At 42.2% G+C, this 24,994-nt stretch overlaps 1 protein-coding gene across 2 annotated transcripts in view; it reads left to right on the forward strand.

The window, feature by feature from the left end:
- The first annotated feature begins 2,741 nt into the window (after nucleotides 1–2,741).
- LOC140736033 (CCN family member 2-like) overlaps nucleotides 2,742–24,994 on the forward strand; it is a 44,580-nt gene continuing 22,327 nt past the window's right edge. For both annotated transcript variants that reach the window (XM_073061725.1, XM_073061724.1), the window contains exons 1-2: nucleotides 2,742–2,852; nucleotides 3,312–3,528. In XM_073061725.1, the coding sequence (XP_072917826.1) occupies nucleotides 2,793–2,852; nucleotides 3,312–3,528 (277 nt within the window). In that variant the 5' untranslated portion in view covers nucleotides 2,742–2,792. The remainder of the gene's footprint in view (nucleotides 2,853–3,311; nucleotides 3,529–24,994) is intronic.

A 24,994-nucleotide genomic window follows, 5' to 3' on the forward strand; every position in this document is an offset into this window, starting at 1 on the left:
TGGGATTTTCACGCAGAGCAGTCTCTAGAGTTTCACACACAAAATGCTGGAGGAACTCAGCAGACCAGGCAGCATCTAGGAAAAGAGTACAGTCAATGTTTTGGGTTGCAGAAAAGCCCAAAACATCGTATCACAGCTGCAGAAAAGGAGGAAATCATGGAGGGATTGTCTACTGAGTCCTTGAGGATGGAAGTCAGAAACAGGAAGGGTGTAATAACTCTACTGGGTGTTTTCATAGACCTCCCCTTCCAATAGTAACAGAGAGAAGCAGATAGGTAGGCAGATTCTGGAACAGTGCAATAATAATAGAAAAGTTGTGATGGGTGATTTTAACTTTCTTAATATTGACTGGTATCACCTTAGAGCAAGGGGTTTAGATGGGATGAAGTTTTATAGCTGTGTTCAGGAAAGTTTTCTGATGCAATATGTAGATAAGCCAATTAGAGGAGAGGCCATACTTGATCTGGTATTGGGAAATAAAAGTCAGGCGTCAGATCTCTCGGTGGGACAGCATTTTGGAGGTAGTAATCACAACTCTATCTCTTTACCATAACACTGGAGAGGGATAGGAACAGACCATTTGGGAAAACATTTAATTGTGGTAGGGGGAAATATGATGCTATTAGGCAGGAACTTGGGAACATAAATGGGGAGCAGATGTTCTCAGGGAAGTGCATGCCAGGAATGTGGCAAATGTTCAGGGAACATTTGCATGATGTTCTGCATAGGTATGTTCCATTGAGGATCCACGGAGACAGTGCTTTATGGTTCCAGAATTGGCTTGCTCACAGAAGGCAAAAGATGGTTGTGGATGGTTCGTATTCTGCATGGAGGACGGTGACCAATGGTGTTCCACAGGGATTTGTTCTGGGACCGCTCCTCTTTGTGATTTTTATTAATGACCTGAATGAGGAAGTAGAAGCGTGGCTTAGTAAGTTTTCTGATGAAACAAAGGTTGGGGGTGTTGTGCATAGTCTGGAGGGTTGACAGAGGTTACAGCAGGGCATCGATAGGATGGAAAACTGGGCTGAGAAGTGGCAGATGGAGTTCAACCATGAAGTGGCTCATTTTGGTAGGTCAAATTTGAAGGCAGAATGTAATATTAATAGTAAGACTCTTGGCAATATGGAGGATCTAAGAGATCTTGGGTCCGTGTTCATAGGACACTCAAAGCTGCTGCGCAGGTTGACAGTGTTGTTAAGGAGGCGTATGGTGTGTTGGCATTCATCAACTGTGGGATTGAGTTTAAGAGCCGTGAGGTAATGTTATAGCTATATAAGACTTTAGTTAGACACCATTTGGTGTACTGTGTTCATTTCTGGTCACCTCATTACAGGAAGGATGTGGATGCTACAGAGAGAGTGCAGAGGAGATTTACAAGGATGTTGCCTGGATTGGAGAGCATACCTTATGAGAATATGTTGAGTGAACTTGGGCTTTTCTCCTTGAAGCAATGGAGGATGAGAGGTGACCTGGTAGAGATGTATAGGATGATGAGATGCATTGATTGCATAGGTAGCCAGAGGCTTTTTTCCCAGGGCTGAAATGGCTAGCATGAGGTGGCATAGTTTTAAGGTGCTTGCAAGCAGGTACAAGGGGATGTCAGAGGTAAATTTTTCAATGGAGAGTGGTGGATATCTGGAATGTACTGCCAGCGAAGGTGGTAGAGTTGGTTACAATAGAGTATTTAAAGAGATTCTTAGATAGGTACTTGGAGCTTAGAAAAATAGAGGGCTATGCAGTAGGGAGATCCTAGGCAGTCTCTATAGTAGGTTACATGGTCGGCACAACATTGTGGGCCGAAGGGCCTGTAATGTGCTGTAAATTTCTATGTTTCTATGTAATGAAAAAAATCCAGTGAGAGGCAGTTCTGAGGACAAAAACACCTTGTTGATGTGAGAGGTCAGAGAAGAATGGACAGACTGGTTAATGCTGACAGGATGGTGACAGTAACTCAAATAACTACCCATTACAACAGTGGTGTGCATAAGAGCATCTCTGAATGCACAACAGGTCAAAACTTAAAGTGGATGGTCAAAAGCAGCAGAAGACCATGAATATACACTCAGTGTATGAGATATCCCTTATAAAGTGGACACTGAGTGTATACTGTGTCTGCTGGTACATCACCATTAGCTGATATAACAGAATATGGAGTCCGATAGACCCCAAGTCCGTGGACCCCTTGGTTAATGGCAGGGGTTCATGGCATAAAAAAGGCTGGCAACGCCTGAGTGTCTTATGATTTTAAAAAGTATCTATTTTGCATTTATATGTCTTTGACTGACATCTAAACTATTCGATTCAGTTTGGCATCAAGCTGGGTTTTGTGCTCTGTTGATAGTCTACCTACCGGTCAACTATGAAATAGGAAGCAGGTCAGTCCTGATATCCCATCTCTTGCGTCCAGAACAAGTGCTTCATTATAGGAAAGGCGCACCGATCGATTTGCAAACAAATGCAATTTGTAAATGACGTTAGTAGGCAGAGGGATATATTATCTAACACCATGGACACCGGTAACCGCAGGGAAGCCGCACAAATTTCTATTTGCGCTTTTAACTGTTATTCAATAACAAGTTAGACCACATGTCAGCGAATGTCAAAATGTCAGTAGGTATCCGGAATTTGGACAAACTTGGTGGTATTCCAGGGTTGTCCTTGCCGTCCAGCCTGTGATTAACGTCACAACTTCCTATAAATACAGCTACTTCCCGGCTCGCGAGAGGCTGCAAAGTTTAAACAAGCAACTTTGCTGAAATCCCCACTTCACTGCTTCGCACAGAAATACCATGAGGAATCAGTGGGTTAATACTGCGTTAACGTTTTATATCCTTTGCAAAGCAATCAAGGTGAGAAAACTGATTCTGCACATTTGTTTTCCCTTACGTAGGTTCTGTGTTAGGAAACAAGGTAGACTATTTAAACTATTGCTCCCATGTCAACAGATTTTCAGTAAAGTGTATGGTAGTTGTATCGGCCCGGACAATATTCATTGCTTTATGAATTTTTATAGCGAGGGAGAACTACTTCAGTAGAGGAGTCATTGGTGATTCCTCTTGGTTTACTGAGCATTTAATTCGAATTGATTTAATACATAGTTATGTTATTTTTGTCATTCACTCACGTTTTGTGTGATCTGTGTGGATCTAACGTTCTGCTCTCTCATTCCTTCACAAACACGACTGGTATTACTCACATCAATCCATCTGTAATCGCGAATGTCCATTCACACGGCAAAATCTCGGGATGCCCGCGCTGCACGGTTCCACGGCTGATGAAATTGTGATGACTGTAGTCCTCTTCTGCAGGTTGGGGCTCAGCTTTGCCTTTACCCTTGTCGCTGTCCCCGGATCCCGCCCCGCTGCGACCCGGGATCTTCTCTGGTTGTGGATCGCTGCGGTTGCTGCCAAGTTTGTGCGAAGCAGATAGGAGAGCCATGCACCAGATTGGACGTGTGTGACCCTGATCAAGATCTGTTCTGTGATTACAGCATCAGCCTCTCCGGGGACAGAGGGATCTGTACCTGTAAGTTGAGGAATACTGTTTGTGTGTGTGTGTGTGTGTGGGGGGGGGGGGGGGGTCGACGCGCAAGGTGTACAAGGAAGGCATTTGGACCCATGGAGCAACATACAAACCTGTTGGAGAAAGACAGTAGAGCAGGCATCATAGGTGGAGGCAGAGGGATGGTTAACATTTCTTTTCGAGACCTAGCCGCCTTGATGCGGGATTTCGACACTAGACGTCGAGAATTCATTTCCTTCCACAGATGTTGTTTGATCCGTTGAGTTCTACCAGCGAATAATGGATTGGCAGACACTAGACGAGCTGGAATGGAAACTGCTGATCATGAAATCTTCCAATTGAACAGAATTCATGAACATCTTACAATGTTAGCTAGACATTACAGGGAATGAAACTTGATCTGTTTTAACTGCCATAGCATTCCATCCGATCAGAGAAAGACCCATAGGTTCACTCATCACCCTTCGCTGCTGCCTAGACTAACCTATTCTTTCTCTCTTTCTCTGTCCTCTATGAAAGGTTCATGAGCTGAAACGTCGTTTGTCTTTCCACAGATGCTGTCTGACCTGCTGAATGTTTCCAGCATCTTTGGTTTTATGACATTGAAATTGGAACAATGAGTAGTAGACAGGCAGAGATCACACTAAAGCAATAATGGAGACTACCAATCTGTGCTTGGTTTCCCCAAAAGGTACTGCAGGGCAAAGCTCATTTACCTGTATGTTGAACATACTTTAAAATTTTAAAATCTGAAGAATGCTGGAAACAATCAGACAGCATCTATGGAAAGAGAAATAGACTTAATATTGCAGGTCAAATGTTTAGTTCTGGCAATGGGTTTTTGAGGTGACAAGTTAACTAAAGACTAAATGCTGTGTGGTTCAGTCCATCATACTTTTCCTTGTACCTATTGTCTGGCACAAAAAAGCTGAAGATGCTGTAACTCCAAAAGAAAATCCAGAAATGCTGGAAGTGATCAGCTGACCAAGCACCATCTGTTAAGGTAAAAATCTGCGTTCAGATCAAAGATCTACAAAGTTAGAAAACAAACAAGTTTTAAATTGCAAAAAAAAAAGGCAGGGGTGGGGATGGAGGTGAGAGAGTAAAGAATATTTGTGAAAAGGTGCAAATCAAAGTTACAATTACTTGCAAAGATGACAGTTAGGTATTAACTTTCTGCCTTCAGTCCTCTGCATTGCTCCAACCATGTCCAAAGTAAGTTCAAGGAACAATAAATTGTTCATCATCCATTTGGGTATATTGCAGCCCACAGGCGTTAATGCTGAATGGAACAATTTCCTTTCCACTCTATCTTCTTTTTTTGTTTCAATTAGTTTCTTTTCTATAGAATCACAGGGTCACTTGGCATGAAAATAAGTCCTTTGGTACACTCAATCTGTTCAGACCTCCACACCATCAAACAGCCTCTATACTCATCATTATTATTGTAACGTGAACAAAAGTCACAAGTGTTACGTATCCCCGTAACTGGGTCACTTACCAGCAAAGATAGAGAGGTCCCCTGAAGTCTGATGGTACCATTTTTAAACGTTTTTATTTATAAAGGGGCACAAAAGTAAGGTTAATACAAACATTCAGATAACATACATCATCAATACTCAATCTAAAGCGCAGGTATAGTAATAATCAATAAGAAATAAGCTCTATCGTTGTCTAGGGGTAATGTATATATTGTCCAATGTATATCTAAAAGTCTCTTGCGGTCACTGCAGTTCCACCAGCTGCCGTCTTTTGGGGTGTCGCGGTGGTGCACTTTGTTGGAGAGGGAGAGATAGAGATTGAATGGAACAGTTACCTGGCGGGTTTTTCCAACCTTTATGAGTTTGATCCGTCGGAGTCTCGTTGGGGAATGGCCGCTCACTTGTGGCCTCCCCTGTAGCTAAGCCGTTCTTTCGTGGTGAGGTCGCCAATCCCAGGCAAGGAAAAGACGCACACGAACCCCCCCCACCGGCTGTCGCTATTAAACGCTGTCACAGGATTTCTAGCGTGTCTTCTGGTGCGTCTGGGGGGCCGTCTTTACAACCCCTCTTTTATCTGAACTCACGGGGTCTCAGATGTCAATCAGGTTGGGATGTTGCAATCTCTCTCCGTCTCTCCACCCACGTTGCCCTGAGGGTATACACGTAGTACAGTTCCCAATTCACAAAGGTGTCTCCACGAGACAATGACCACAGTCGCCAGCTTTGCCTCGCCGTGAAACGAGGGACACCGCACGTATCTTTCTCTTCTCTTGGGTCATTGACCCCCCCTTCACTAGGGCTCTTGCGATTCTCACAAAGGAGGGGGCTGGGGTCATAACACCTCCCCTCTTAAAAACGTTTTTACCAGCGGTTAAAATGGAGTGGTACAGAGTCTTACAGGGTTTTAGGATCTAACATAGTACAAAGGCTTTTTTTTTTAACTACAGAGCTGTACCGTCATACATTTTTCAGCGTCTAAACAGTTAACGATTACAGTGGCACTTCCGTTAATATGGTAACATCTTGTCCCTGACTAAAGGCTGGTAGCATCAGATTTCAACAGGCAGGGTTCCAAGGGGGTTGTCTTTGTTATTCACATGCTTTGTCAAAATCCCGTACAGCCGGTTTTTCTATTTAAAAATGGCGCCCCCCATTAGCCGTCACCTCTTTTCCGGTGAGTTTCTATGTGGGGGACCTGGGTAATTTGGCGAGGTACTCTCCCGCCTTTCCGTTCCATAAGGGTTATTCTCTCAATACAGTGTCCCAAACTTAAATCATCGCGTGAATTTCCACCCAATTCTTTAATGTTACACAGGCAGCTAACCCTCTTGTCAAGACCATGCAGGCTGATGGGTTTCAGTTCGAACCTTTCCCTCAGGCCGCATTTAAAATTCGGCTTTTTCACAGCGCTCTCTTGAATAACAACAGCGTGTGGGGCACCTTTACATTTCAAATCAACCTGTAATCGATGCGCAGGCACTGCGTTACCAAGCCATCATTTCTGTAGCCTGGTTGCTTCTTCTGACACCAATCTATACTTTAAATTTTCATCATTCAATTTGGGAACTACAAACTTCCTGTTCCCTTCAATAATAATGTTTATCCCCCCATGGTCGAGTTCCACTTTAAGGTTCACCACCCCTTCGTGTAAAAGCACCTGGGAACCCTCCCTTCCCCCAATTACCAGGGTTAACCCTGTCTTCACTGAACCCAGTCCATCTGACCCACAGGGACTGCATTCCTTTTCAACTGAATCAAATACCTCAGACTTTTTCTGAGCTCCATTACTAGGTTCAGTACCATGTGCATCCACATCTTGGACACACTCAAACGGGACATCTGCCTCTTCCAGGTTTTCAATACCCGTACCCTTTTCAAATTCTAAATTCCCCTGATCCTCCCAGTTCCTCTCTGGGCAACTCCATTCCGGAGTAAACTCAACCCCGCGGGCTGAAACAACCTTGTCTGCCAACCCAGCAGACCTCTCCAAGGTAATGGCATCCTTTTCATCTAGGACTGCCTTCATCTCATTATCGGGAACACCTTGATAACTCTCAACTTCTTCAAACAGGGCTGCCACCCCTGACAGATCATCCATGTCCAACTCTGGACCTTTTAACAGCTTTTTCCATTTCTCATCTTTATTTCCTACCTCTAGGACCTTTCTCTTCGCTAAGGGAAGATCTAGCTCCTCTCCTTTAACCCCTTTCACTTTACTACTCTTTGGTTTACCACCCTCAGAACACACGTGGTACAAGGTCGGTAGGACCGTCTCGGCCAAATCAATACTGGCCAAATTTAAACTGCTCGCTTTCTCAGCTGCCTTTCTCGACAGGCTACGAATGCTTGCGCCTGTGGTACAGACTGGAGATGTGAGGGGCGGGGCTGCAATCCTCACAGGCTGTTTGAGCCGTGTCATCCTTGTCCAAACCTGCCCCCCGGCTAAATCATTTCCGAGGAGGACGTCCGCGTCAGTTCTCGGGAATTCTGATGGCACCCCTATTTCGACTGGTCCAGATACCAGTTCACAATCCATAATTACCTGATGTAGGGGCACCATTTCTATTCTTGTACCTATCCCCTTCACGGCGACCATTCCCCTTCTCCGACCGAAATCTAGTATCTCACGGCAGATCAACGACAGCTCCGCCCCGGTGTCTCGCCAGATTCGGACAGGAATGGGTGGGTCTCCCCCCTTCACGGACACGGTTCCGGGTGACAGCCAAGTCTCTGACCCCTCTCGTACTCTGTCTACCCGGGGCTCTCTCGTCGATTTACTGATTACCACGGCACACCCGATAGGGACCGCTGCTTTCCCTTTTTCTGGCTCCTTTCTCGGAGCAAAGCACCTAGAGGCAATATGTCCTCCCTTCCCACAATTAAAACAGGTCAAGCCCGGAAATCTCGGGCTGCCTGGCCTTTCCCCCTCAACCTTACCACTAGCTCCCGGCGGGACCTCTGCCTCAGCCGGCGGACTTCCTCGGTTGTTCCCACGGTCTCTCGGGTAACCTTTTGGCGAGGAAAACTTTGTCCTGTGGGTTAGGGCATATTCATCTGCGAACCTAGCAAATTCTGAGATGGACTTATTCGGCCTCTCATTCAAATACATCCGGATCTCCTCCGGAACACACCCTTTTAATTCCTCAATCAAAAATAACTCCCTGATACGCCCATAATCCCTGTCCACCTGTTCCGCGGTGCACCAACGGTCCAAGAGCACACCCTTTTCATAGGCTAGCTCGGTATACGTTTGATTCCACCCTTTCCGTAAATTTCTGAACCTTTGTCTATAAGCTTCAGGTACTAGCTCGTAACTCCGGAGAATGGCCTCCTTTACTTTGGCATAATTCACCGCTTCCCCTCCCTCGACGGCCAATGCCGCATATGCTCGTTGTGCCTTCCCTTTTAACACACTTTGTAACAACGCCACCCACTGCTCTTTGGGCCACTTCTGATTTACTGCCACCTTTTCAAAAAGCAAGAAATAACTATCAACATCCGACTCTTCGAATGGAGGTACTACCCTCAACTCCTGACTAACATTAAACCTCTCCTCTCGATCTAACCCTAGATCTCTTCGTTCTTTCTTTAACTTCTCCATCTCCAAGTCATGTTCCCTCTGTTTCTGTTTCTCCTCATACTCTCTTTGCTTTTCGGCCCGTTCCTTCTCTTTCTCGGCTGCTTCTAGCTCTTTTAGCTGAATTTCATGCTGTCTTCACCTTTCAGCTTGGTCCTGCTCTTTTTCCACCTCTAACCCCTTTAGTTGGAGCTCCTGGTCCCGTTTCACCTCTAACTCCTTTATGTGGAACGCCTGCTCCCTTTGTTTGTCGGCCCTTTCTTTCTCTCTCTCAGCCCGTTCTTTCTCCTTCTCAGCTGCTTTATTTTAAATTCATGTTCCAACCTTAATTTCTCCAACTCTAGCTGGTCCATCCCACTAGCTGGTACTTTTTCAGGGATATTTTCCAACTTCTCAGCTGCAAACACCTTCTTCCCAATGTAATACTGAATTATGACCCTTCGCACTTCCTGCTTTTTCACTGATGACCTCACCTCTGTGAGGCTTAACCCCTTCGCCAGATTTACCAAGTCTAATTTTGTAGCCACCTCTAGCGCCCCCAGAGTCGGGTTTTTCATAAATTCATCCACGCCCATCTTTGCTGGTTTCCCATCTGGCTACCCGTGTACCAGATCCAAATTTTTTGACTACAAACTCAATTCACTGACCTCCCAATTTGGTATCAAATCTCGAGACGAGGCCCCAAGTTGTTACATATCCCCGTAACTGGGTCACTTACCAGCAAAGATAGAGAGGTCCCCTGAAGTCTGATGGTACCATTTTTAAACGTTTTTATTTATAAAGGGGCACAAAAGTAAGGTTAATACAAACATTCAGATAACATACGTCATCAATACTCAATCTAAAGCGCAGATATAGTAATAATCAATAAGAAATAAGCTCTATTGTTGTCTAGGGGTAATGTATATATTGTCCAATGTATATCTAAAAGTCTCTTGTGGTCACTGCCGTTCCACCAGCTGCCGTCTTTTGGGGTGTCGTGGTGGTGCACTTTGTTGGAGAGGGAGAGATAGAGATTGAATGGAACAGTTACCCGGCGGGTTTTTCCAACCTTTATGAGTTCGATCCGTCGGAGTCTCGTTGGGGAATGGCCGCTCACTTGTGGCCTCTCCTGTAGCTAAGCCGTTCTTCCGTGGTGATGTCGCCAATCCCAGGCAAGGAAAAGACGCACACGAACCCCCCCACTGGCTGTCGCTATTAAACGCTGTCATAGGATTTCTAGCGTGTCTTCTGGTGCGTCTGGGGGGCCGTCTTTACAACCCCTCTTTTATCTGAACTCACGGGGTCTCAGATGTCAATCAGGTTGGGATGATGCAATCTCTCTCCATCTCTCCACCCACATTGCCCTGAGGGTATACACGTAGTACAGTTCCCAATTCACAAAGGTGTCTCCACGAGACAATGACCACAGTCGCCAGCTTTTGCCTCGCCGTGAAACGAGGGACACTGCACGTATCTTTCTCTTCTCTTGGGTCATTGACCCCCCCTTCACTAGGGCTCTTGCGATTCTCACAAAGGAGGGGGCTGGGGTCAAAACACAAGAGAGACATTAAAGCTAATGGATACAGAAGTGTTGTTTTCAACAAAATGAGACACTCTTGGAGGAAGAGGCCTCTTCAACCCAATATTACATGACATTTTATATGCAAAGGTAACTGCAGGACAATTCTATAGTTACAATGTATCTACAATGCTTCCTTTAAATTACATATCATTTTCACACCTCCTTCTTTGCACCCACACTCCAGACACCCAAAATGAATGTTAATCAGCATTGTCTGGTTTTCAATCAACTGGTGTCCACAGCTCCAGGAAACTATGGTTCAGATAGATAGATAGATAGATACTTTATTCATCCCCATGGGGAAATTCAACTTTTTTCCAATGTCCCATACACTTGTTGTAGCAAAACTAATTACATACAATACTTAACTCAGTAAAAAAAATATGATATACATCTAAACCACTATCTCAAAAAGCATTAATAATAGCTTTTAAAAAGTTCTTAAGTCCTGGCGGTAGAATTGTAAAGCCTAATGGCATTGGGGAGTATTGACCTCTTCATCCTGTCTGAGGAGCATTGCATCGATAGTAACCTGTCGCTGAAACTGCTTCTCTGTCTCTGGATGGTGCTATGTAGAGGATGTTCAGAGTTATCCATAATTGACCGTAGCCTACTCAGCGCCCTTCGCTCAGCTACCGATGTTAAACTCTCCAGTACTTTGCCCACGACAGAGCCCGCCTTCCTTACCAGCTTATTAAGACGTGAGGCGTCCCTCTTCTTAATGCTTCCTCCCCAACACGCCACCACAAAGAAGAGGGCGCTCTCCACAACTGACCTATAGAACATCTTCAGCATCTCACTACAGACATTGAATGACGCCAACCTTCTTAGGAAGTACAGTCGACTCTGTGCCTTCCTGCACAAGGCATCTGTGTTGGCAGTCCAGTCTAGCTTCTCGTCTAACTGTACTCCCAGATACTTGTAGGTCTTAACCTGCTCCACACATTCTCCATTAATGATCACTGGCTCCATATGAGGCCTAGATCTCCTAAAGTCCACCACCATCTCCTTGGTCTTGGTGATATTGAGACGCAGGTAGTTTGAGTTGCACCATATCACAAAGTCCTGTATCAGTTTCCTATACTCCTCCTCCTGTCCATTCCTGACACACCCCACTATGGCCGTGTCATCAGCGAACTTCTGCACATGGCAGGACTCCGAGTTATATTGGAAGTTCAGTACTGCATTTTAAATTTAATCTACAAGTCTGAAGGTTGGTTGCTGAAGTTAATACTTGCTATGTACCCTAACTCCAGAATATACCTTACCCATCATCATGGTGTTCTGTGGCATATGGCATTGGTGATCATGGTCTTTCCCGATCATAAGACCATAAGATATAGGAGCAGAATTAGACCACTCTGTGGATCGAGTCTGCTCCACTATTTCATCATGACTGATCCTGGATCCCATTCAAACCCCATGTACCTGCCCTCTCAGCATATCCATCAGTGCCCCAACCAAGCAGGAATCTATCAACTTCCACTTTAAATATACCCATGGGCTTGGCCTCCACCGCAGTCTGTGGCAGAGCATTCCACAGAATCACCACTCTTTGGCTAAAAATAGTCCTCCTTGTTCTGTTCTAAAAGGTTGACCCTCAGCTTTGAGGCTGTGCCATCTAGTTCTGGATATCCCCACCAGAGAAAACATCCACTCCACATTGACCTTATCTAGTCCTTTCAACATTTGGTAGGTTCCAAGGAGATCCCCATGCATTCTTCTAAATTCCAGTGAGTACAAGCCCAAAGCTGCCAAACACTCCTCATATGTTAACCCCTTTATTCCTGGAATCATCCTTGTGAACCTCCTCTGGACTCTCAGATAAGGGGCCCAAAACTGTTGACAATACTCCAAGTGCAGCCTGACTTGTATCTTATAAAGCTTCAGTATTATCTCTTTGTTCTTATATTCTATTCCCCTTGAAATAAATGCCAACATTGCATTTGTGTTCTAAACTTAACCTGTGAACTAACCTTCCGGGAGTCTTGCACGAGGACTCCTAAGTCTCTTTGCACCTCTGATGTTTGAAATTTCTCCCCATTTAGATAATAGCCTGCACTATTGTTCCTTAAACCAAAATGCATTATCATACATTTCTCAACACTGTATTTTATTCCATCTGCCACCCTTTTGCCCATTCTTCCAATCTGTCTAAGTCCTGCTGCAATCACATTGCTTCTGCTGCACTACCCCCCCCCACCTATCTTTGTATTATCTGCAAACTTTGCCACAAAGCCATTAGTTCCACTATCTAAATAATTGACAATGTATAAAGTAGCAGTTCCAATACTGACCCCTGAGGAAGACCACTAGTCACCGGCAGCCAACCAGCAAATAACCCTTTATTGCCACTAGCTTCCTCTTGTCTGTCAGCTATTCTTCTATCCATGCCAGAACTTTTCTTGTTATGCCATAGGATTTTATCTCATTAATCAGCCTCATGTGTGGCACCTTATCAAATGCCTTCTGAAAATCCATGTAAATGACATCCACTGCCTCTCCTTTCTCCACCCTACTTGTTACTTCCTCGAAGAATACTAACAGATTTCTCAGGCAAGATTTCCATTTACAGAAACCATGCTGTCTTAGACTTATCTTATCATTTATCCCCAAGTACCCCAAAATCTTGTCTTTAATAATGGACTCCAGCACTTTCCCAACCGCTGAAGTTAGGTTAACTGGCCTATAATTTCCTCTCTTTTGTCTTCCTCCGTTCTTAAAGAGTGGCATGACATTTGAAATTTTCCAGTCCTCTGGAACCATGACTGAATCAAGTGATTCTTGAAAGATCATGACCAATGCATCCGCTATCTCTTCAGCAACATCTCTCAGGATTCTGGGGTGTAGTCCATCTGGTCCAGGTGACTTATCCAACTTAACACCTTTGAGTTTGGCTTGCACTTTTTCCTTTGTAATAGCAATGGTACTCATTCCTGCTCCTTGACACTCATGGAACTCTTGCATATAGTTAGTGTCTTCCACAGTAAAGACTGAAGTAAAGCATCAAGTTCGTCAGTGTCAAGATTTCTGAGGATCGAACTTGGTCCCAACATATCGATGTAGTCATAAAGAAGGCAAGACAGTGGCTATACTTTATTAGGAATTTGAAGAGATTTAGCATGTCAACAAATGCACTCAAAAACTTCTATTGTACTGTGGAGAGCATTCTGATTGGCTACATCACTGTCTGGTATGGAGGAGCTACTGCACAGGACTGAAAGAAGCTGCAAAAGGTACAGCTCCATCTTGGGTACAATCCTACAAACTACCCTGGACATCTTGAGGGAGAGGTATCTCAGAAAGGCAGTGTCCATTAATAAGGACCTCCAGCACCCACGGCATGCCCTTTTCTCACTGTTATCATCAGGTAAGAGATACAGAGGCCTGAAGGCACACACTCAGCAATTCAGGAACAGGTGCTTCTCCTCTGCCATCGATTCCTAAATGGACGTTGAATCTTTGGACACTACCTCACTTTTATTTGCACCATACAGTATTTCTGCTTTTGTGTTGGTGGCATCTGCCGGTCTTGAGAGACCATGGATCTGCACCTGGAGTTTCCAGGGCGCAGGCCTGGGCAGGGTTGTATGGGAGACTGGCAGTTGCCCAAGCTACAGGCCTTCCCCTCTCCACGCCACCGATGTTGTCCAAGGGAAGGGCACTAGGACCCATGTAGCTTGGCACTGGTGACGTCGCAGAGCAATGTGTTGTTAAGTGCCTTGCTCAAGGACACAAACACGTTGCCTCAGCTGAGGCTCGAACCAGTGACCTTCAGGTTACTAGTCTGATGCCTTGCCCACTAGGTCACGCGCCAACACAACTAGTCCTTTTTGTTTTTGTACTTTAAAAAAAAATCTATTCAATATACATAATTGATTTACTTGTTTATTTATTATTGTTATTTTCTCTGCTATATTATGTATTGTATTGAACTGCTGCTGCTAAGTTAACAAATTTCACATCATATGCCGGTGATAATAAACTTGATTCTGATTCTGAAGTACTTATTAAGTTCAATTGCTGTTTCTTTGTCCTCATTACTACCTCACCAGCATCATTTTCCAGTGGTCTAATATTAACTCTCACGTCCCTTTTATTCTTTATATTACTAAAAAAACTTCTAGTATCCTGCTTTATACTATTCACTAGTTTGTCCTCATATTTAATCTTTTCCCTTCTTATAGCATTTTTAGTTGACTTCTGTTGGATTTTAAAAACTTCCCGATCATCAAACTTCCCACTCACTTTTGCTACCTTATATGCCCTTTCCTTGGCTTTTATGCAATCCTTACCTTCCTTTGTTAGCTGCAGTTGCCCACCCCTGAAATTTGAGAACTCTTTCTTGTGTGGGACATATCAATCCTGTGCCTTGCGAACTATTCCCAGAAACTTCAGCAACCTCTGTTCTGCCATCATCCCCACCAGTATCCCCCTCCAATCCACCTGGGAAAGCTCCTCTCTCATGCTTCTGTAGTTCCCTTTATTACATTGAGATACTGATACATGTGATTTATGCTTCTCCCTCTCAAATTGCAGTAGGAATTCAATCATATTATGATCACTGCCTCCTAGCGGTTTCTTTACATTAAGGTGACTGATAAGATCTGGGTTACTACACAACACCCAGTCTAAGATAACCTTTCCCCTAGTAGGTTCAAGTACAAGCTGCTCTAAAAAGGCATCTTGTAGGCTTTCAACAAATTCCATCTCTTGCGATCTGACACCAACCTGATTTTTCCAATCCCCTTGCATCTTGAATCCCCCATTACAGTTGTGACATTACCCTTATCACATGCTCTTTCCAGCTCCCTTTGCAATCTCAACATCATGTCTTGGTTATTATTCGCAGGCCTATATATGATTCCCATAACTTTTTTTTTACATTTGCAGTTTCTTAACTCCACCCACCAAGATTCAACATTCAACATTCTCTGACCCTATGTCACCTCTTGACAATAGCATGATATTTCTTGGCAAATATTTCTGCAGAAGTGGTTTGCCATTGTCTTCTACTGGGCAGCGCCTTTACAAAATGGGTGACCCCAGCCATCATCATTACTCTTCAGAGATTCTCTGCCTGGTGTCAGTGACTTGTGATATCCTCCTGCTGTTCATCAGACCATCTAGAACTGCATCCACAACTTCATGTGACCCTGGTCGGGGCCAAGCAGGTGCTACACCTTGCCCAAGTCTAACCTGCAGGATAGCAGAGGGAAGGAGTGCCTTACACCTCCATTGGTAGTGACATATCTCCACCCCAGCACCCAATACTTACACTAATTGTACACTAATTTTATCCTACGCAAACTTCCATCAATTCCTTGAGGTTCTGTCACTCATCCTGGGGTAATTCACAGCAGCCAATGAACCTACCAACCTGCATATCTTTAGGATGTGAGGGGAAAGTGTAACCCCAGAGGAAACCAATGCGTTCACAGAAAGGGTGGGTGAACTCCACACAGGCAACGTTGCAGCTTGGGTCACTGGAGCTAATTCTGTTTGCACATTAGTGTATTTTCTCTTCTGTTTTAACATAACTGATAACCTCGGTACACCATACCTCAGACATCCCACTTTTCACTCCATCAGCAATGCCTCCCACCTCCCTTGTTCCCATCCTGTGACTTAAAACACATCTGTTTTCTTAATTTTAGAATTCTAATATAGTCCTTTACTAGCAAAATAAAAGCAGTGGAGGTGCTTACCTACGATCACCCCATTTGGCTGCATTTGGATTATATCCCTCTGAACCTATCCTATCCATACTATTGTCTCAAAGGTCTTTAAAATATTGTTGTTATACCTGCCTCCACTACTTCTGGCAGCTCAGTCCATCGGTGCACCGCTCTCTTTGTAAAGATGTTGCCCCTCACGCCCCAATTAAATCTCTCCCCTCTCATCATGCCCTCCACTGATAAAAAGACTGTGTGTATTTATTTAGAAGACCATTAAGATATAGGAGCAGAATTGGAACGTTCATCTCACTGAGACTGCTTCACCATTCCATCGTGGCTGCTTTATTCTCCCTCTCAAAAGACTGCAGCCCTTGGGAAATAATGTTGGAGGGGGATGGGAACCAGAACACCAGAACAGATAGTGGAGTGGTTGTGGAGAAAATTGTTGTTCAGCCTATGTACGATGTCAGGAATCAGTTGCACCTGGTAGGGTTAATGTTGTGAGCTGCGTATACTTCAATGCAAGAAGTATTATAGGAAAGGCAGGTAACCTTAGGGCATGGATCAGCACGTGGAATTATGACATTGTAGCCATTACTGAGATGTGTTTGCAGGATGAACAGGACTGGTAACTCAATTTTCCAGGGTTCTGTTATTTTATATGTGATAGAGCAGGAGTGATTAAAGGGGGGGGGAGGGGTGACATTACTGTTCAGGGAAAATGTCATGGTAGTGCTCATTCAAGACAGACTGGAGAGGTTGCTCTAGCAGTCAAGGTGAAGGAGAATCCCAAGGGCTTCTACAGATATATTAAGAGCAAAAGGATTGCAAGGGACAAAATAGGTTCTCTGGAAGATCAGAGTGGTAATCTATGCATGGAGTTGAAAGAGGTGAAGATTTTAAGTTGATTATTTTGCATCTGTATTTACTCAGGAGCGGGATGAAGTGTCTGTAGATGTGAGGCAATGCAGCAGCAAGATCATGGACCCTATACAGATTACAGATGAGGAGGCGTTTTCTGTCTCGAGGCAAATTAGGGTGGATAAATCCCAGGGGATGACAAACTGCTCCCTCAGACCCTGTGGGAGGCTAGTGCAGAAATTGCCTAGGCCCTAGCAGAGATATTCAAAACATCCTTAGCCACGGGTGAGGCATTGGAGGATTGGAGTATAGCTAATGTTGTTCCATTGTTTAAGAAAGGCTCCAAGAATAAGCCAGGCTTGTGAACCTGACACCAGCAGTAGGAAACTTATTGGAAGGTATTCTAAGGGACCGGATAGATATGTACAAACGTATTTGGATCGGCTGGGACTTATTAGAGATAGTCAACATGGCTTTGTGCATGGTAAGTTGTGTCTAACTAATCTTATAGAGCGTTTCAAGGAAGTTACCAAGAAAGTTGATGAAAGCAAAGCAGTGAATGTTATCTACATGGACTTTAGTAAGGCCTTTGACAATGTCCCGAATAAGAGGTTGGTCAAGAAGCTTCATTCACTTGGCTTTCATAATGAGGTAGTAAATTGGCTTCATGGAAGAAGCTCAAGAGTGGTTGCAGATGGTTGCTTCTCTGACTGGAGGCCTGTGACAAGTGGTGTGCCGCAGAGATTGGTGCTGGATCTATATCAACAATCTGGATGGTAATGTGGTAAAGTGGATCAGCAAATTTGTAGATGACACCAAGACTGGTGTATAGTGGATAATGAGGAAGACTATCAAAGCTTGCAGCAGGATCTGGATCAGCTTGAAAAATGGGCTAAAAGATGACAGATGGAATTCAATGCAAGCAAGTGTGAGGTATAGCACTTCACAAGATCCAACGAGGATAGGTCTTACATGGTGAGTGGTAAGGCACTGAGGAATATGGTAAACAGAGAGATTTGGGAATACAGATTCATAATTCCTTGAAAGTGGTGTCTCAGGTAGTTAGGGTCATAAAGAAATGTTTTTGCATATTGACCTTCATAGATCGATGTGTTGAGTACGGGAATTAGGATGTTATGGTGAAATTGTATAAGGCATTGGTGTGCCTAATTTTGAGTATTGTGTGGAGTATTTTGACCACCTACTTACAGGAAAGGTGTAAATAAGATTGAAAGAGTGCAGAAAAAATTACATGGATGTTGTCTGGACTTGATGACCTGAGTTTGAGGGAAAGGTTAAATAGGTTAGGACTTTATTCCCTAGAAGATTGAGCTGAGATTTGATAGAGGTATACAAAATTATGTGTGGTACAGATAGGGTAAATGCAAGCAGAGGCTGTGTGAGACTGCAGCTGGAGTTCATAGGTTCATGGGTTAAGAATGAAGGGTGACAGGTTTAAGGGGAACTTCTTCACTCAGAAGATGGTGAGAGTGAGGAATGTGTTGCCTGTGTAAGTGGTGGATGTGGGGTCAATTTCAACGTCTAAGAGAATTTTGGATGGGTATATGGATGAGAGGGGTTTGAAGAACTATGGTCCTGGAGCAGGTTGATGGGGCTGGTAGATTAATGGTTTGGCACAGACCAGATGGGCTGAAGGGTCAGTTTCTGTGCTGTAGTGTTCTATGACTCTATGAATCAACCTCAGTCTTCCACCTTCTCTCTGTAACCTTTGATCCCTTACTAATCAAACCTATCAAACTTTGCTTTAAATATGACTTGGCCTCCACAGCCATGGAAGGCAATGAATTCCAGAGTCATCACCCTCTGGCTGAAGAAATTTCTCCTCATTTCTGTTCTAAAGGGACATCCTTCTGTTCTGAGGCTCTGCTCTCTGATCCCCAGACTCACCCACTATAGAAAATATCCTTTTCACATCCACTCTCTAGGCCTTTCAATATTTGATAGGCTTAATTGAGATCCCCCTCATTTTTCTAAACTTTCAGATCCACTAAACACTGCTCAGATGTTAACCCTTTCTAGTCCTCTTGAACTGCATGGTAATACTGCATTTCCCTTCTTTATCACAGATTCAACCTGCAAGTTAACCTTTAGGAAATCCTGCACCAGTACTCCGAACTCTCTTTGCAACTCTGATATCCGAATTTTCTACTCATTTAGAAAATAGTCCACGTTTTCAGTCCTTCTACCAAAGTACATGACAATACACCTCCCCACCCATTCTATTACAAAATATAGGCGATGGGTTCTTGAGTTCGTTTCCTGTCCATGAATACTTCTTAGTCTGCTGGCTGCATCTGGCATTCTCTATGTGGTTATAAATATTCATGGTTTAGATGTAACCAGAACTACCCCCACTCTCTACCCTGTGATCCAATCCATTGTGAATAATTAAAAAGTCTCTGTTTAAATTTATGTTATATTAATCTTTATTTATTTAAAATAATATTTAATGAAGCAATTGCTATAAAATCTAGCAAAAACATGACTATTTTCAAAGAAGGCAGAACAAATGGGAACTCTTAATTTTTTTCTGTTTATATCAGTGGTTAATCTGGAATAGAGGCACTGCTGTGTTTTCATCGTAATTGCACTTACGTGTGGGCCTAGGACAGGTCCTCCCAAATAATACCACTAAGGAATTTAAAACTGTTGGACCTCTCCACCCTGTAGTCCTCTGATGCGGACTTGCTCAAAGACTCTAGGTTTCCTTCTCCTTAAGTCAATAATTAGCTCCTTGATCTTGCTGACATTGAATAAGAGGTTATTGTTATGGCAACACTCAACCAGATTTTCAGTCTCTCTCCTATAGCTGATCTGTCACCACCTTCGATTTGGCCCATGACAGTGGTTTCATCAGCAAACTTGAATATGGTATTGGAGCTGTGCTTAGCCACACAGTCATAAGTGTGAAGTGAGTAGAGTAGAGGACTAAGCACACAGCCTTGTGGTGCACCTATAATGATGGAGATTGTGGATGAGGTGTTGTTGCCAATCTGAACTGACTAGTGTCTGTAAGTGAGGAAATTGATAATCCAATTGCACAAGGAGATACTGAGGTGAACGGCTTGGAGCTTATTTATTGGTTTTGAGGGGATGACAGTATTGAATGCTGAGCTGTAGTCAATAAAGGACATCCTGATGTATGCATCTTTGCTGTTCAGATGTTGCAAGGTTGAGTGGAGAGCCAATGAAATAGCATCTGCTGTGGATCTGTTGCTCGGGTAGCCAAATTGGGGTGGATCCAAGTTCCTTCTCAAGCAGAAATTGATATGTTTCATCACCAAACTCTCAAAACACTTCATCACTCTGGATGTAAGTGCTACCGGATGATAGTCATTGAGAGAATTTATCACATTCTTCTTAGGGACCAGTAGAAGTGAAGCCTGCTTGAAGCAGGCAGGTACCTCAGACTGCCAAAGCAAGAGGTTAAAGATCTCATTAAACACTCCAGCCAGTTGATCAGCACACGTCTGCAATACTTGGCCTGGAACCCCACCTGGGACAGATGCTTTGCGAGGGGTTCAGCGTCCAGAAGGCTGCTCACATGTCGGCCTCAGAGACTGAAATCGCAGGATCGTCGGGGGCTGTGCTGGCTTTGATGGTCAAAGTGAGCATAGGAGGGTATTCATCAAGATCACAATTCTTCGTCTACCTCCACACCATTTTCTTTCACTGTCCCAATTTTCTTTTTTTTGTAATTTTTTTAATTGAAGTTCATCATCAAACATTTCCATAAGATGTATTTCAGACATTGTACATATATATCACAAATCTCCGCAAAGTATTTATCTGAGGTATACACTTATAGAAAAGAGTGGAAAGAAAAAACAAGCAAAAGGAAAGAACTATGTACAAGTAGGGAGTGATCTTTTTTTTAACAACAGGTTCATTGATCTGTGAGAATAAAATCAGGCATATGAGGTATTATGTAGTTAAACCATTTTTCCCAGTATGAATCAAATTGTTCCAGCTTATGATTAACAGATGCTGTTATCTTCTCCATTTTGTAAATGTCCATTGCAATTTCCATCCATGTATTTAAAGCTGGGCTCTCCTGTGATAACCATTTCCTAGTAAGAGTTTTTTTACCAGCCACCAACAGTATATTCATGATCTCTTTTCAACCATTCTTGAGGTATATATCCAAAATATATGGTCTTACTCTCTAAGGGTATTTCACATTTAAAGATGTCTTGTAGGGCATTGTGTATCCCCCTCCCAATAGTTTTTGATAACAGGGCAGTCCCAAAAAATATGATAATGATTTGCATTTTGATTTCCACAATTTCTCCAGCAAACAGGGAGGTTACTATCATAATGGGATTTCTGAGAGGGTGTAATAAAATATTTTATCAAGTTTTTCCATCCAAACTCCCTCCGTTACTGTGAACTGGTACACTTCCATCGATACCTCCATATTGTTGTCCATTCTTCCTCAGATATAATTATCCCTCCTTCCTTCTCCCATTTTGTTTTAATGTATGAAGTCGAATGTGTTTCAAGATTTGACAACCACTTATACATGCTTGAAATAATTCTACTACCATTATCTGAATTAAATGCTTTTCTAAAGAGCTCTATCAAGCATGTACTTGCCTTGGTTACATTTTTAAGCGTCTTATTAACATATTGTCGCATCTGTAAATACCGATAAAAATCTTGTTTTTCTATTGTTTCTCTTTAAGCATTTCAAAACTGAACAGTGTTCCTTCTTTCATTATGTTGCAAAGAACTGTTATTTCTTTAGCTGTCCAGTCCTTAAATCTAGCATCCAATTTATTTGGTGTAAAATCAGAGTCATATGCACACCATTTAAGAATTGCAATATCTCTCTCTAGATTATATTCTTTTATAGTAGTTTTCCATATTTTAAGAGTCGATTTCACCCATGGGTTATCAATAGTATTTATGTACCTTTGCAGGCTGTTATCAGCCAAAATTACTTGTATGAGGATGGGAAGTACCCGCTCATCAATGTTTTTCCATTGAGCGTCATATGATGGGTTGCACTAACATATCACAGCTCTCAACTGTGCTGCAAAATAATAATCTCTGAGAGAAGGTAGGCCCCATCCCCCCTTTTCCTTTGCTAATTGCAAAGTTTTGAGATGAACTCTAGGCCTTTTACCCTGCCAAATATACCTTGATAGCATCTTATTCCATTCATTGAATTGATTTTGATTGATCTCTATTGGTAGGGTCTGAAAGAGATATAACAGTCTGGGCAGTATATTCATTTTAATAGACTCAATCCTTGAACTGAGACTGAAAAAAGGAATCAGGTTCCATCTTGCCACATCTTCCTTAATTTTTTTATATAAAGGCTGATAATTACATTCTGATAATTTTGCCAAATCTTTTGGCATAATGATGCCCAAATATTTGAAAGACTCTGTGTACCATGCCCAATGGTATCGACTTTCAATTTCTCTTGGTGGGCTGTAGTAATATGAAAGTAATTGGGTTTTATCTATGTTGATCTTATATCCTGATAATTGACCATATTGTTCAAAGGATTGCATCAATTTAGGTAAAGAGTATGTTGGTTGCCCTAGATAGATCAAAATGTCATCCGCATAACAAGCCAATTTATGCTCTGTCCCTTTAATGGTAATTCCCCTGATATCTTCATTTTGTCTGATGTATTGAGCTAATGGTTCCAGACATAACGTGAAGAGTAGTGGTGACCATGCACAACCCTGTCTCATGCCCCTTTCTAGGGTGAGACTATTTGATAAATATCCATTAATTTTAATCCTAGCAGTAGGATTGTCATATAGTGTCTGTATAGTTTTAATAATTGTGTCTTAGAAACCAAATCTATGTAAAACTCTGTAAAGAGAATTCCAATTAACCGAATCAAATGCTTTTTCAGCATCCACGCTTATCACTATTGCTTCGATTTTATTTTTTTGTATATGATCCATAACGTGAAGTGTCCTTCGTATATTGTCTTGTGTCTGCCGTTGTCATATAAAACCTGTCTGATCGTTACGTATCAGTATGGGTAGAAACTCCTCTAATCGTTTGGCCATGATGGAGGTAAATAATCTATAATCTACATTAAGAATGGATATTGGTCTAAATGACCTGCATTCCATTTTATCCTTGCCTTCTTTCGGTATAGCTGAGATTATTGCTTCCTTCCAACTGAGTGGCATTTGTGCCTTTTTTAGAGCCCAGTTCAGTGTGGGGAGTAAAACAGGAATTAACTCATTTTTGAATTCTTTGTACCACTCTGCCGTATACCCATCTGATCTGGTGACTTGCTTAATTTAAGCCTACTAATTGCAGCTTTTAATTCAACTTCAGTTATGTCAGCAGTCATCGTTCTATTTTGTTCTTCGCTTAAAGTGGGTAACTCTAGAGAATTCAAGAAGGTGTCAATTTGGGTTATGCTTCTACCTGGAACTTTGGAATATAGAGTTTTGTAAAACACTTCAAAAGCTTCTTGAATTTCACTTAGCTTATTTTTTTATCATTTTCATTCTTGGGTCCCTAATTCTATGAATTGTATTTTCTGCTATCTTTTTTTTTAGTTTCCCTGCCAGTATTTTCATAGATTTCGATCCACTTTCTTGATCAATCAAGTTTTTCCTGATTTCTTGTGTAGCCAAACTATTTATTTCATTCCTAATTCTTTTAATTTCCCCTTATGTATCCTGTGCCAAATTCAATTTGTGATTTTTCTCTAGTTCCTTCAGCCTATTTTGTAATTCCTGTAATGTTTTATTCCTTATTTTTTCTTATATGAAGATATCGCTATAATTTTCCGTCTTAAGACCGCCTTCAGAGTATCCCATAAAATGGGAGGTGAAACCGCTCCATTATCATTAAATTCTAAGTAGAGACAAATTTCTTTTTTAATTTGTTCCTTAAAGTACGGATCATTGAGTAGACTTGAATTTAGTTTCCAAATAGTATTCTTTGGTTGTAGGTCAAAATCAACAGATAAATATATAGGTGCATGGTCACTTACAGCTATTGTCCCAATTCCACAGGTGTTTATTTTGTCTTTGTCTTTTCCAAATGTTATGAAATAGTCTATTCTTGTATATACAGAATGTGGAGCAGAATAATGAGTGTAATCCCTTCTATCGGGGAAAAGGTCCCTCCATATAGCAATTAAACCAACATCCTCAAAAAGTGTATTAACTTTCTTATGTAAAGATTTTGTTTCATAAGTTTTTCTATTGGAAGAGTCTAAGTTTGGTTGTAATTGTAAATTTAAGTCTCCCCCACATATCAGGAGACCTTCTGTTTCCGTTACTATAATATCAGTAATTTTCTGAAAGAAACTAGTATCACTTCGCGGGGGTGCGTATATTTTCAATAGAGTAACTGAATTTCCATCTATATTCCCCCTTACCAGAATATATCTGCCCTCTTTATCTCCCATTTTGAATACTTTTTCAAAATTTAGCTTACTTGAGATAAGAATAGCAACTCCTCTCCTATGTCCTGATTTATATGAGGAGAAAAACAGATTAGTGAAGCCCATTCTCTTTAGTTTTTTATGCTCATTATCACTTAAATGAGTTTCCTGTAAATATACTACATGGGCTTGTTCTTTTTTCATTTTGGATAAAATTCTCTTACGTTTGATTGGATTCAATAGCCCATTGACATTAAAAGAAATGAATTTTACCTTGTCCTTAGCCATCTGTATTTATCTGTCAATGTATCATTGAAATTAGAATAAAACTTAATCGATCTACTCCCTGAACAAATAAGAACCAAGAAATGCAAATAATAACAAAAATGGCAACGAACGTGTGATTCCAAGACTGAGGTCTCTATAGGTGACCCTGCGATGAGCTAGAGGTAATGTCTAGCTGTGGGGGATAACCCCTCCTACTTGTGAGTTGAGGGCCCCCATTGCAATATTCATAAAAGTCAGTGAACAAATCCATTATACCGAAAAGATTTCCCTGTATACTCCTCCTATATATATATATATATACACACACACACAAATATATATATATACACATACACACACATATATGCACACATATATATATATTCTCATTTTGGTGGGGAAAAAGGAGTAAGTGAGCGAATAAAGAATAACAACTAAGTAATATAACATCCACATTATAATAAGTATTTCTCGAGATAGGTATATCACCGTCTACTTTTGCTTCCGTTTAGCTTCTCAACATTTTTAAAGTTAGCCAAACCTTATGGCTCTACTGAAGGGGGTGAGGACTGTCTTTGGGAAACTCCTGGTCTCTTCCTGATATATTTCTCTCGGCCTCCTCCCGTCTCCTACCTTCTCGGTTCT

Source organism: Hemitrygon akajei, chromosome 11, assembly GCF_048418815.1.
Source record: "Hemitrygon akajei chromosome 11, sHemAka1.3, whole genome shotgun sequence".
Taxonomy (NCBI): Eukaryota; Metazoa; Chordata; class Chondrichthyes; order Myliobatiformes; family Dasyatidae; genus Hemitrygon; species Hemitrygon akajei.